This window comes from Schistocerca serialis, chromosome 9 (assembly GCF_023864345.2).
Source record: "Schistocerca serialis cubense isolate TAMUIC-IGC-003099 chromosome 9, iqSchSeri2.2, whole genome shotgun sequence".
Classification (NCBI taxonomy): Eukaryota; Metazoa; Arthropoda; class Insecta; order Orthoptera; family Acrididae; genus Schistocerca; species Schistocerca serialis.
In genome coordinates this window covers 249,679,601-249,695,233 of record NC_064646.1, presented here as the reverse complement: position 1 = coordinate 249,695,233, position 15,633 = coordinate 249,679,601, and the positions used below count along the sequence as shown (strand labels likewise).

The 15,633-nt window shown below is 40.2% G+C and overlaps 1 protein-coding gene across 1 annotated transcript in view; it reads left to right on the top strand.

Annotated features, from left to right (window-relative positions):
- The window catches only part of LOC126418482 (flexible cuticle protein 12-like), a 30,156-nt gene that overhangs the window by 38 nt on the left and 14,485 nt on the right, over positions 1 to 15,633 (top strand). Inside the window, exon 2 of the mRNA XM_050085259.1 lies at positions 10,544 to 10,662. Coding sequence (XP_049941216.1) covers positions 10,544 to 10,662 — 119 coding nt within the window. The remainder of the gene's footprint in view (positions 1 to 10,543; positions 10,663 to 15,633) is intronic.

The window sequence follows — 15,633 nt, the reverse complement described above, 5'->3', positions numbered from 1 at the left end:
ATATATTCTGGTCCTAGTGTAATAATTATTACTAATAAAACCTGTCCACTACTGTTGGTGTCATAAATGCCTGAACACAGGCCGGCCATTTGGCGTTTCATTGGACTGGTAGACCTGTAACACAATTTACATACTCCATTAGCAAATTTTTACAAGTAAAAGTTATCATAGCAGGGCAAGTTGGTTTTTATTACTTTCTTTTTAAATTTTTTGTGACTTTTCGAAGAAATTTTACTGAACGAATAGCAGAATATTGCTAGAAACTCTACGTCAGCTTCATTATGTAACTGTCAAATAATTCCCGCTATAGTTAATGAAAACAATAAATAGGTTTCATACGTAGGTCATAAATATAGTAAGCGGACAACTTTCTGAGTAGAGAGATTCATTAATGAAATCTAGAGGGTTCAGTCTAATGTTCATCATGTAAGTAAAAGACGCATTAATACACAACAAGCAGTGCTAGCACTTTTAGTAGATGTATGTCAATATACGGAATCAACATATTAAATTGTAAATTACATGTGTAATCAAACTGGTATCACGAAAATTCTCTCTCTGTTAATAACAACAGCAGCCTTAATTCTCACAGTAGCGACAATATTTTATGCCTAGACATTGAGGAGAATTTACTTTTGTGAAAAATAAATAAATAATTAAGTAAACACTTTTGAAAAATGGTGAAATGATTCTGTTAAGTCACTTTATTTTGTGTTTTCTCAAGTCTTGGAGACAAACTACTCCATTTACTCATTTTTGTATTTTGTGTCATTACAAGTTGTGGACAGAAACTGGCATCCTGCTGTTTTTACTGCCACTGCTGTCCTGTGGAATTGTATTGTGTAATAACCTACATTTCGTTGCAAGAAATTTGTAGTGAGGGTAATATCCTGTATTCACGCTGGATCATATTCTGTCATCTCATCGTAGTGTGAACAATATATTCCCATCAGAAACTCGTTTTCAACAATTGATCAGAATTTAATTTAGCGTAGACATTCATGGACTATACTACTTTCAAAACCTTTGGTGGCTTATTTAGTAACAGACAACTACTTTCCTGAGTGTATCCTGAGTGTTAACCGAGAACCCCCGTACTGTTCTGCAGGTGTTCTGCACAAGTGTGATCTGCAGTCGCCATTACAGTGAAAGGAGCAGATAAGGTTCCTGTAGACTCTTCACAGTTTGTTTTGAGAAAATTCCTCTCTTGAAATTTATACTGGGACAACGTAGACATATATAAATTCCTACATGGCTTTTACGTCGTCTGACACATACCTATATTTGTTGATGTTCTGAATTTAGGTTATCTGCAGATTATGGGTTGCACTTAACGATGTTTATGAAAAATAGTTATTATTGGTACCAGACCATTCGCTACAAAACTATGTCATTAATATGCAACCACTGTTAGTTGCGTTGATTTCAATGAATGCTCAGTGGCCAGGCGGGTTAATGTCAGACTGCCAATCCTCAGGATTCTAATTTCTGCAAAGCCTAGGATTTTTTTACCCCTTGTCGCTTTTTTCACCTCCGGGAATTATTTTTTTTTACTATGAAAAGCGTCAAGAAGTACAGTGGGTCGGTGTTTACGTCAAATTGTACGTGCCTCCGTAATTGGCCACGTAAGTAGTTTCAAAGGACGAATGAAAGCAACGTCATGCAACTTCAAAAATGACCCTATGTAGTAAAGCTCTCCGGTGCTGGAACAAATCTCTGTATTGCGGATAACTGGTTTTTCTGGTCTGTACATATAGCTCTGCTCTAGAATATTTTTCATATGACTCGGTCTCTGAATAGGAGCGGCGAATAATTAATGAGTTCATACACAGTCTGATCGAAAGTGTTCGGACACCTATTACTAGAAATTGATATTGTGTGTGAGCCTTTCGCCTTCAAGACGGCTTCAAATCCTATCGGGACACTTTTAACGGTGTGTTTCAGTGTCTGTGGAAGTATGTCAGGCCATAATTCCTGAAGTGTCGAAACCAGAGAAGTAAAGATGGTGGACGTTGCTGTTTCGAGTGAAATCTAAGTCATAATTCGCTCAGGTCGGGACTCTTGCAGACCATTCCATTTGAGGAACATTACTGTGCACGACCTTTGGCACACAGATACTACTTTTTGGCAGGAAGCATTGTGATAACGACAAAAATAATCATTGTATTCGAACTATTTCTCTCGTGCAGGCGATACACAATACTGTAAGAAGTGTTGATGTTCTTCAGCACTTAGCGTTGTCAAAGCGCAACAAGGAAACCACACCCTAACGACGAGAAAGCCTCCATCGGGTTACCCAAACTCGTCTGTACTTCTCTGTTAGCAGTACACATAATGGCAGGTAACATTCACCATACATTCGCAAAATACAAATGCTTCTATCGGACTGCCGCAGGATGTAGCGTGATTCATCTCTCCAGATCACTTGTTTCCACTCATTCACTATCCAGTGGCGTCGTTCTTCGCACCACCTCACGTTCACATAGCACTGACTACAGATTTCCGGGACCGTTTGAAAATCTGCTCGAGCACTCTATTCCACTTTTTTAAATCCCTATGCGGAAGCATTGTGCCAGATGGACTGCTCGTAGCGTTTTGGAAATCAGGGGTGAGCCTTTCCACTGACTTTATGTAATTTTTTTACAACCAACTCTACAATTCTCGACGTCAGGAACACCTTGTCCAGCTTTACAGGCGTGACATACAATGAATAGCCCAAGTTCGAAGTAACTGAGGTCTCCTGTTCGACTTATTCTGGTTACTGTTCCTGTACAGACAAGACAGTACTCCACTCCCACTCCCTCATTTTATGACGGCGGATTCCTCTCTGGGCATATCTAGTGGACAAATACGCTATAAATAGGGATGTCGCGGCATTTGTGATTAGATAGTGTATGTCCGATCAGTTTCATGTGCACTGGCATTTTGATTGACTGTGATCTAGCTACAGCGCTAGTACTATAGATAGTACGAGCTGCAAACGATGCGCAGTCTTGTCTGTGACTGACGGGAGGCTGCTCTCAATGCCTGCCCAACACCGATGGCTAGTATGTTGTGCCAGTGAGTGGCAGGTCCAGTTTGCTCTGCCGGTCCTATGCAGCATGCATTTTCGTAGATATTTTTCTAACAATATTTTTTTTAATCGGTATGTACTTTTTACCTTTTACTAGGTGAAACATGGGCTGATTTTAGCATAAGGAAACAGATCTTTCTGACTACTGACTGTAATGGATATAGCGTCTTCGCCTTTGAATCTGTTACATTCCTCCACCCTTGAAGTTGCCGATCATCAAGCGTTACCTGTCGGGGTTTTCCTTCCCCTATCTACCTTTTGTTCGACATGTGTTTGACTGTTTGAGTACTATACATTTCTGGAATTCATTCCCATAAGTGCCTACTAGGGACACCCTCGATGTAGGTCTAACAGCCAACAAGCAGTTATTATTATCAGTGTCATTATCATAAGTGGAAAATAGCTACACAACTAGCTGTCTGAAGAACAAGGAACGATGGCAAATGTCGAAATATTACTTATTGTGTGTGTGTACAGTGCACTAAGGGGAATACATTATTAAATTTCTAGGTGATTTGTAGATATACAGGATCAAAAACGTAGCACAGATAGTTATTACCTCCAGCAGTAAAGGATCTAAACTGGAAGGAACTCGATTCGAAATCAGGTGAGATGACAGACTTGCTGCTTCCACTCAACCGTAGCACATGAAGACTGGCTTCGTGCCTAGCTTGTCTGCAGCCCCTGACCAACCCGCGACCAGATGTCTCCAATGGGTGTGAGACCTGGAGAATGTAACGACTAAAGCAAGGTCAAGAATTCCCTGTATCGATATAGGTCGCGATAGTAAGGGCGACTTGCGAAGGAGTGAGTTGCTGGTCCCATATGACGATGACGGGTGCCTTCTAGCAACGTTCGTCGGAGAACCGGAAAGTCTGACTACTCTTGTGTCCAGTATTGTTGTGAACACTTCTACCATATTTCAGGGTCTGTGTTGCTTCGATGGACTCTGCAATGTCCTTCAGACATGCATGCATGCATGCGTGTCTGATGGACTTTGCACAGTATGTCTACATGGAAACAACACAGGTACTATAATATGGTACTTCATGCCTAAACATAAGGCCGCAGCTTTAATCATACGTGTCTCCCCTCACAGGATTCACAGTACGTGTACGGGTATAGACTGTAGACAACACGGCGACACATGGAAATCTGGGCCTGTCTGGGAAGCGCGCTCGGGTATTCGAAGCGAAGGCCTGTTAGGTGTAACGTGACGTATGCACGTTATCGAGACTTTCTTGCACAGGGTGTGATCCCTGCTCTGGAACTGCGCAACTGTGTGGAAACCACTGTTCTCGTAAAAGATAGGACAACACCGTATGTAGTTGGCCCACGAACGTGTTATCTCCAGAGATCTTCCCGATGTATGACCTGCAAGAATCACCTGATCTGAATCCATGTGACTTTTAACTCTGAGGATATCTAGGAGAATGCGTTTACCTGGGACAAGTTCCGTACCTACATCGTCTGAAGAATAATATACAGGAAAATGCTGTTCAGAGAAGTGCTCCAAAAAACTGCTGATCATGTCGTTTTACGGGTGTAGAATCTCGTCGTCGACTCCGGTGCTCGTACTGAACAACCTGTGTAGGCGGCGATTAACAGCAAAATCAATATTATGACATTCTCACTTGTTTGACCTCCTCTGCCCACTACCCGTTCCTAATTCATTACGTTTGGAAACATTTCTATATGTCTTTCATTTATTCACAGCGCCAGATTTCTACCTGGGGCCCAAAATTGGAACTATTTTTTTCCAGAGTAAATCGGTTGCGCATCAGCGTATTAGGATATCTACCACGTTTCACCGGCATACGATAATTACAACCCATGCTGGAATTCTTTAATTATAGACAGCTGGTAGATTACTTTTTTTATGTGATGGTCCTCATCTAGTTTTATTCCTTTTTTATTTTACGTTTTCTCTTTCCACTTTGTATTATGTCGTTTAAAAGTAAACTGAATAAAATTGTGGAAAGACGGCAAAACTTGTTTAACTTCTTGGTGAATTATAATGCTATTCTTACTTCTCTTGTTTTATGTTTTTATTACAAATTTAATTTCATTCGATAAATTTTTATTTCCCATATCAAGTATTGCATAATCCTGCTTTCTTGTGATGTTGAGTATCAATATGAATCTAAGTTAAGTATTGCTATTAGTGTATAAATTCATCTGTAAATGGTCAGCATTCAGCTATATTTCGACCATGTATCGTAGTAACATGTTACGTCATACATCGCACAACTGATCCAAGGGAAGCTTAGTGATCTACGTTACTCTACATCAGTTACTTTTTCACAAATTGCTAATGTCATCGGGCATTCTTCAGTTTCAGATAGCTTCTACACCCACTGAAATGTTCTCATCTACATCACTAAACTTTTTGGATTTATCATCCTACACGCCATTTACATGTCGGTCGATTGAGGTCTCATTCACTGACTAACGTGTCACTGGACAGAAGTTTGACGAGGTTTGGGGTACCACATTTTTGATAATTAATGTCGCTTTTCGTAACTCGAGTTTGTAGATTTTTCTTCAAATGTTTTCTGTAATTCTGTCGCCTGGAGGAGTGGGAACAAAGAGGAAAATTGGTTTGCAAGAACTCGAACAGAGAGTCACCTGTCGCCACACTTGCTGACACGAGACCGATTTTCCCTACCAGCACATCCATGAATAGCTATAATTGAGAGAGTAATGGAATCGAGTGTTGATTGCTGTCAGAAGACTACTTCTGATGTGACAGGATGATCACAGAAAGCCAGTTCCTAAATGTGGCTTTCTTAGAGATATCTATCACTTGGCGCATGGCTCTTGTAGCGATATGGCGAAATGCACTAAAACTCTCGTATCATGAGTAACCACAGGTTCTTTTGTTTTCTTCTTGTATATCGAATAACCCCATATCTGCTTTCCCTTTGGACAAATTGTTTGCCGGCTGCGAGAGCGGAAGAGGTTCATCGCCTTCATGTTCGAGACCTAACGCTTTCAATTAACATGCAGTACCAGACGCAAGATCTCCAATGGCTTCAAACGAGGTTTCGGCTCAGCTTCCCCTCGCAGACGAGTAAATAAAGGCTGAGAAAATCTCGGTAAATACAAGGAAGAAAAATGAAATTGGAAGGACGATTCATCGTGACCAAGGAAAATGTACGTTAACAAGACCAGAAGAAAATTTAACCCTGTCTGTCAATACGAATTTAGTGTCTCATCCACCAGCCCACTCGGAAGCGGTACTGGAATTGTGAAGAAGTGAGAATTTTCCACTGAGCAGTACGGCATAACCAACATATGTATAAAATTTCATGTACAGGGTATTTCACAATTCTACTACAGGCTTGTAGAAGTTGTAGAGGTGACTTCGTAGACAAGGTTTTGATAAAGAAAACATCTCCAGAAATGTTCCACTTGCATGTAAGATAGTCTCAGGACAGAATAATTTTCACATCTCACATTTAAACATACGCACGTAGGGAGACAATGGGCCCCGAGGTGAGACCTATACAGTTTCCATGCTGACACTCTGATAAAATGCACTTCTTTCATTCTACACCTAGGACTTCACGTATGTGTTAGTTGTGACCTTGTCTACCATGACACTGCTGAATTTTCATTAAGGAAGCTTTCACGCGTTTGCCGCGCGGGACTAGATGAGCGGTTTAAGGCGCTGCAGTCGTGGACTGTCCGGCTGGTCCCGGCGGAGGTTCGAGTCCTTCGTCGGACATGGGTGTGTGTGTTTGTCCTTAGTATAATTTAGGTTAAATGGTGTGTAAGCTTAGGGACTGATGACCTTAGCAGTTAAGTTCCATGAGATTTCATACACATTTAAACATTTTGAACTTCCACGCGTTTTTATTTTCACATTGCTGTGTGTATCATGAAATTCTGTAACCTGGATATCATATTCAGCATGGTACAACTTGTAACGCTCAGGAAGACGGAATTAGCTAGTAGGTAGTAATAAAATGCTTTACTTCCAATAAAAAAGTGTCAGATGGAAAAGAGGTGAAGATTATAGATTAGTGCGTTGAATTTGCATCAACGATTCAATGATATGTGAACGTTTCATTGCCATGATACTTGCAATGAAGAATAATTTATCTCCCAGTTAAGAAATAAATAAATTTGTATATTGGAGTGATGCATAACGTCGTGTCGTTTATGTTTGCATGTCGGTATTCCGGTCACTATGGGTTTGTTCAGAGATTGTCATTTTTTTACTTACATTAATTTTGTCGTTTGAAGATAGTGAATGGAGCATTGGCCGCTATAAAATAAAGTGCTAAGTAGAACATTTCCGATATATTCTCCTATTTGAGATCAATAGAGGGGTGACAGCAGCGGAGAGAGCAAGGAACTATTCCCCGTGTATGAGGATAATGCCACTGACCAGAGCTCGGCAAGAAAATACTTTACTCGTTTTACGGAGGATCGTTTTGACATTAGGGGTTTCCATGTCCAAGAAGAGCTTCGGGTTTGATGAAGATCGTTTGAACGCATTAATCTACAATGATACACGTCAGTATATTCTAGAACTGCCCAAATGTGCCGAATTGCGATCATTCCAGAATCGTGCGACATTTTCATGCAGTAGTAAAGGTTCACAAATAGTGTGTAAGGATATCGCCGGCTCAGCCAAAATGACAAAAGCCAGCGGGAGGCCATATGTTCACCTCTGCTTGCTCGTCATCAGTTGGCTCGTGAACAACACCGACCATTCCTACCTGTACCGTTACTGATGACGAGAACTGGCGCCTTCATGCGATCATAAGGAGAAGAAAGGAATGATAGAGACCCAATAAAACAGCAACTCATGCCCATCCACAAAAGATACAGCGGTACTGGAACAGCGACAGTATGGTGTATTAAGAATTACTTTCCCGAAATACAGGGTGTTACAAAAAGGTATTGCCAAACTTTCAGGAAACATTCCTCACACACAAAGAAAGAAAATGTTATGTGGACATGTGTCCGGAAACGCTTACTTTCCATGTTAGAGCTCATTTTATTACTTCTCTTCAATCACATTAATCATGGAATGGAAACCACAGCAGCAGAACGTACCAGCGTGACTTCAAACACTTTGTTACAGGAAATGTTCAAAATGTCTGTTAGCGAGGGTACATGCATCCACCCTCCGCCGCATGGAATTCCTGATGCGCTGATGCAGCCCTGGAGAATGGCGTATTGTATCACAGCCGTCCACAATACGAGCACAAAGAGTCTCTACATTTGGTACCGGGGTTGCGTAGACAAGAGCTTTCAAATGCCCCCATAAATGACAGTCAAGAGGGTTGAGGTCAGGAGAGCGTGGAGGCCATGGAATTGGTCCGCCTCTACCAACCCATAGGTCACCGAATATGTTGTTGAGAAGCATACGAACACTTCGACTGAAATGTGCAGGAGCTCCATCGTGCATGAACCACATGTTGTGTCGTACTTGTAAAGGCACATGTTCTAGCAGCACAGGTAGAGCATCCCGTATGAAATCATGATAACGTGCTCCATTGAGCGTAGGTGAAAGAACATGGGGCCCAATCAGGACATCACAAACAATGCCTGCCCAAACGTTCATAGAAAATCTGTGTTGATGAAGTGATTGCACAATTGCGTGCGGATTCTCGCCAGCCCACACATGTTGATTGTGAAAATTTACAATTTGATCACGTTGGAATGAAGCCTCATCCGTAAAGAGAACATTTGCACTGAAATGAGGATTGACACATTGTTGGATGAACCATTCGCAGAAGTGTACCCGTGGAGGCCAATCAGCTGCTGATAGTGCCTCCACACGCTGTACATGGTACGGAAACAACTGGTTCTCCCGTAGCATTTTCCATACAGTGACGTGGTCAACGTTACCTTGTGCAGCAGCAACTTCTCTGACGCTGACATTAGGGTTATCGTCAACTGCACGAAGAATTGCCTCGTCCATTGCAGGTGTCCTCGTCGTTCTAGGTCTTCCACAGTCGCGAGTCATAGGCTGGAATGCTCCGTGCTCCCTAAGACGCCAATCAATTGCTTCGAACGTCTTCCTATCGGGACACCTTCGTTCTGGAAATCTGTCTCGATACAAACGTACCGCACCAAGGCTATTGCCCCGTGCTAATCCATACATCAAATGGGAATCTGCCAACTCCGCATTTGTAAACATTGCACTGACTGCAAAACCAGGTTCGTGATGAACACTAACCTGTTGATGCTAAGTACTGATGTGTTTCATGCTAGTACTGTAGAGCAATGAGTCGCATGTCAACACAAGCACCGAAGTCAACATTACCTTCGTTCAATTGGGCCAACTGGCGGTGAATCGAGGAAGTACAGTACATACTGACGAAACTAAAATGAGCTCCAACAAGGAAATTAAGTGATTCCGGACACATGTCCACATAACATCTTTTCTTTACTTGTGTGTGAGGAATGTTGCCTGAAAGTTTGGCCGTACCTTTTTGTAAAACCCTGTATACCCACGACTGTTGACATTTACAGTGAACAACTGTGACGTCTTGTAGATGCATTCCAAGAATAACGATCAGGCAGACTGCGTGAAGTGATGCTATTCCATGATAGCGCTCGCCCACATTCTGTTGGACTGTCAAAAACACTATATAGGAGTTGTCTAGGAAAGTCATTCCACGTCCACCTTATTCACCTGGTCTAGCGCCTCAGATTTTCATCTTTCCTACTCTCTATCAAACACGCTCTCTACCAAACACGCTCCGAACATTGCTCGACGAGTTCTTAGCCACAAGGACACTTGGTTTCTACAGTTGCAGAATTGAAAAGTTACCACAGAGTTGGCAGACTGTTGTAAGTAAGGAGAATATATTATTGATTATTAAAGTCACTGTTATGTGTTTTTTTATTAAACCTGAGGAAAAACGCTACGAACTTATGCACCAACTTAATATTACTTGCTGATTTGCCGTAGTAATCCTCATTATTGCCTTATATACTCACGTAATGTGTCGTTCCAAGTATAAATGACTCATTTAAATTTACGGACGACCATTCCGGTGTAGGATTACATTTCCTACCGGCATAAACCAGAAAAGTAATCATATAAAAGAAATTTAAAAAAATGGCAATATCTCTTAGTAACTGACTAGACCGTCAAAGTTGAACGATAAAAGAAAACCGGAACACTCCTTCACTACGTGACCCATTTATCATATTTGTGTCGTTGTCTCGAGAAACAGAGAGTTAATGAGAATGTACGTATGCGAATGAGTGTACTTGGGTGTATTTGTATATTTTATATGTATGTTCTGTGTGTTTGTTTGTGTGTGTGTGTGTGTGTGAGAGAGAGAGAGAGAGAGAGAGAGAGAGAGAGAGAGAGAGAGAGAGAGAGAGACAGAAAGGGAGGGAGGGATCCAGGGTGGGAGGATGAGAGAATGAATGAGACGGGGGTGGAGAATTAGTATTTCTCGAGCTGTTAACATTTCTTTTGTCCATATTTTCTAGATTTTCCTGGTTGCTGTCATCGTGAAAGTTGTTCTAGCAGCACCGCAGTTTAATCCAAGGGATGCTCCTATTGTCGTGTTGGAGAATGACTTCAATGGAGTTGAACCGTGGCACTGGAGGTATGTCATTAAAGTGTTCTGCCACAACCACACGTTCTCACACTTAACTCTGATCTACATACATAATCGTTTTACTACGACTATTTATTTAAAAAAAAGCCAAATTCGAGTACGACTCCCACTCTGAGGGTTCCGTATAAACATGGTTATATATGTAGATAGTTCACAAACTGCGGGAATCAACTATTTCAACAGTTTTTGCCTGTTATCGATATTGATACTGAAAAGGTACAGGTCCTGAGCATTCCAAGACTTTCGAGAAAGTTTTAATTTCAAGTTTAAGTTTAAACTTTTTCTATGCTTTGGCATTTGCTATTGTAATTCGTGAGAAAAGGTGGCTTTAACAGTCGGACAGACAGACAGCCGAGAAACAAACGGGGAAAATATATTCGTCCTTATGATCAAAATTTAGTTGAGACGAAGAGTCGGCTGACGTTTAAGAGATTAGTAAGGAAGAATCAATACGAAAACTAGTGGGATACGGAAGTACTGAGGGATGACTAGATATGCTTGAAGTTCTCTAATGCTATATTGTTGTTGTTGTGGTCTTCAGTCCTGAGACTGGTTTGATGCAGCTCTCCATGCTACTCTATCCTGTGCAAGCTTTTTCATCTCCCAGTACCTACTGCAACCTACATCCTTCTGAATCTGCTTAGTGTATTCATCTCTTGGTCTCCCTCTACGATTTTTACCCTCCACGCTGCCCTCCAGTACTAAATTGGTGTTCCCTTGATGCCTCAGAACATTTCCTATCAACCGATCCCTTCTTCTTGTCAAGTTGTGCCACAAACTTCTCTTCTCCCCAATTCTATTCAATACTTCCTCATTAGTTATGTGATCTACCCATCTAATCTTCAGCATTCTTCTGTAGCACCACATTTCGAAAGCTTCTATTCTCTTCTTGTCCAAACTATTTATCGTCCATGTTTCACTTCCATACATGGCTACACTCCATACGAATACTTTCAGAAATGACTTCCTGACACTTAAATCAATACTGGATGTTAACAAATTTCTCTTCTTCAGAAACGCTTTCCTTGCCATTGCCAGCCTACATTTTATATCCTCTCTACTTCGACCATCATCAGTTATTTTGCTCCCCAAATAGCAAAACTCCTTTACTACTTTAAGTGCCTCATTTCCTAATCTAATTCCCTCAGCATCACCCGACTTAATTAGACTACATTCCATTATCCTTGTTTTGCTTTTGTTGATGTTCATCTTATATCCTCCTTTCAAGACACTGTCCATTCCATTCAACTGCTCTTCCAAGTCCTTTGCTGTCTCTGACAGAATTACAATGTCATCGGCGAACCTCAAAGTTTTTATTTCTTCTCCATGAATTTTAATACCTACTCCGAATTTTTCTTTTGTTTCCTTTACTGCTTGCTCAATATACAGATTGAACAACATCGGGGAGAGGCTACAACCCTGTCTTACTCCCTTCCCAACCACTGCTTCCCTTTCATGTCCCTCGACTCTTATAACTGCCATCTGGTTTCTGTACAAATATGCTATATATGCAGCAATAAAGAATGGCTCAGTAGGTAGAACAGCTGAAGAGTAATGGACATCTCTAAGAAGGGCAATAATAAAAGTTGGAAGAAACACATAAGTAAAAAGAAGGTAACTGCGAAGAAACCAGGGGTAAGAGGAGAAACACTTCAGGTGATCGGTGAAAGAAGATAGTAGAATAATGTCCAGGGAAATTCAGAAGTAAAGAAATAAAAGTCGCTGAGAAATGAAATAAATAGGAAGTGCAGGGAAGCTAAGACGAAATGGTTGGAGCAAACATGCGAAGATATCGAAAAAGAAATTATTATAGGAAGAACAGATTCAGCTTACAGGAAATTCAAAACAATCTTCAGTAAAACAGAAAGCAAGGGTTTCTACTGAGATTATAGAGATGTTTGGTGATTAGGGATTCTGTTATTAAGCCCCATCATTGAGAAGAAGTTCTAAGCATATATTTGGTCCTCATCTTAGCCTTGTTGTACACTCTTTTAGCAAAACTGGATTGTCAATTTTTTTGGAGTTTAACTTCTTTTTTTAATGTAGATTATTTCCTGGTAACAAATATTTAAATGTTAAATGCAACATTTTCCTGAATTCCTTTTAATAATAGTTCAGGATGTATTTTGTAAACATAACCGATACTGATTATGGTACCTATCTTCACGAGATGTGTAAGGGTATATATTTTTTTGATTTTATAAGTGATAAACATCTGACCAGCAACTCACTGAACAGTACAGGTTGCATGCAATTTTTAGTTTTTCTACTTCATATCCAGTTCTTCTGTAAGATTTTATTTTGGGCGGCAATTCCTAGAGGATGTCTGTATTTTGTAATTAATAAAGAAAGAATGTAAACTGCAAAACATAAAAAATAAATAATAGTCAAAAATAAATTAAAAATAAGGAAAGAAGGAAGGGAAAAATAACTAAATGAAAACATGTAATAATCTGCTGCATACAGAAGTCCCACCCCCCCTCTTCACACACACACACATTTTTCTTTGAGTATGTGGAATTAAAAGTGCCATAAAATTTTTATCTATATGCTCATTAGGAATGCAGTTACTGTCATAGTATAATTTGGTGTAAGATACTCTGTGAGGCTATTATTCACACTGTAGATGTAATTTAACTACGTTTTGTAAGATACAAAATTCGCCAATGTGGCTTCATCTGATGTCAATAAACGGCTTTCTATGTTTTTCAGCCGCTCTCGATTCTGCAGTTATGATGTATTTAGGATTAGGAAAGTTTCTGGGGACATTTACGTATATATTATAATTGTACATTTGTAGTTTCATTATTTAGCTCCTTATTGTATGATGTTCTCATGTAACCAAATACTAAAGTGTATCTCCAGTTCAGTTGATACTGCTATTGCTGGCATGTGCTGTAGTTTTTATCTTTGACATGTTGTGGTTTTTGACTATATCCTTCAATGTGTTTCCTGATTACACCAGTCAGTGTGCGAATGGTAGTCGTTGTGAACTTAGCTTCTTTATGGAATCTAATGTGCACAGCTATTATTGTAAATAATTTTGTACTACTGTCGTGGGCTTAAAAGAGCAAATTTCTTGTATTATGGTATAACTTTCCAGCTGTTCATGCCAGTAGGTAATACATTATTTAGCCTTCTATTTGCCTGTAAATAGTGTAGTCTTATTGATTTGATTTATCAGTTTTAGGCTTATGCTTGATAATATTCTTTGATCGAAACTAGTAGCGAATCGCATTGTGCAAGATAAAGGACAGCTGAAGGTTCACCACGAACTTTAACAATTGTTTGGTGGCTGATTATCCCTAAAGGATACATAAATGACAATATCTCATATATTCGCTTTTACAGGCTCAATGATTCTAATCTACAGAATATTGGTCGTCAAGAGAGATTTCACAGATTATTAGATTGCAATGTACAATAGCTGCTACCGGCTACAAATGTATTCATTAACATTCTTCTACAAATCAATTTTAGAGAGGTGTTTCAGCACCGAGAGATAAAAATCTTACTGCTCTTCCGAATTACTGAGCCATAGGTAATTGTATCGCTACTTTTTCTTTACAGTTACCTGCTTCATATTTCGTATTTGTTAAGCCAAAGCTTTAGTCGTGTAATGAGCAGGACTGTGAAGTCATATTAATATGCTTATCTTACGTACGGTGATAGTATTAAAATCGATTGCCGGCATACATTCACTACTCGAGAAGGGCATGGGGTGTTTCGTATATAGAAATAGATGAGCAGTTTCGTTTGACTTCTAAAGGACAGTGAACACAGATGTCAGAATAAAATATGGGACGTTGGTGCAGTGTCTACACCAACATCTGTCCTCCCATTCCCAGTGATTCTGTTGTAACGAAAAATTTCCCAAGGTCGAAAGAAAGGAAGTATAGTTTAACTCCCCGTCGAATACAAGATTACACGATTATTGAGGTCGGAGCACAGACTCTGTTTAGACAAAGGCAGAAAGCAGTACTGGTCATATTCTTTTCGAAGGAAACCATCGAAACCTAAATGTAAGTGGTGGGTTACAGATCTGATCTTCGCACATACAGAACACGAAATCATCGCCTTAACTAGTATCAAATTGCGTTGGTTCGACGGAACCAGCAACCTTCAGGTCCTCTTACTACCGTCTTTCGTCGATCACCCGAGAATTCTGGTTATTTCCTTCCTTGCACCTATATCTAACTGTCCTATTTTAGAGATGACCATTTCTCTTCAGCTTAACTGAATATGGTGGCATCCATTATCGCAGTATTTACAGCCTCAGAGAAGTACACCGTCGTTCCTCAGTAGTTCATTATCCGAATTAGTACTTACTGATTCTTCCTGAAGACTCTCTTAAATTTCCGTCCACTCTTTAGCATTACAAATTGTGTATATCTGCTACTGGGTATCTGATTTCGGAATCTGTGTCTCGTCATGATGCAGTTCTCCACGAGTTTCCTAAGTAAACCGAGTCTTCTTGTAATATTTGAAAAAAGTATTTATTAATAAACAGTTAAGAAATATTCCCATCGTAGCACCAAAAATGAGAATATTCCCCTGCTTAAAAAACGCTGACCTGAAGTGGGATATGAGCTGGCTCATTCTACCTTCCTCAGCAGCTTTAAAAATTTTCCCAAAAAACTTTGACATGCGAACATATTCTTGCTGTTTTTAACATGCAATTCACCTCTCTTTCCTACAAGCTCCTTTCACTATTCCATCGCCATAAGTCACTCATACCTATCCCCTCCAACTTGTCCGTTCTTATGCATACAGCCAAACTCATTGCAGTTACCTCTTTGTGTCTGTCTCACTGTCACTGTCCCCTGTCTCACAGCCACAGTCCCCTTCGTTCTGTCCCACTATTACTGCCTCCTCTTTCTGTCACAGTCTCCCCTTTGCTCTCTCTTACTGCTACTGCCTCATTCATTCCTTCCCATTATTGCTGTGACTTCTCACTGT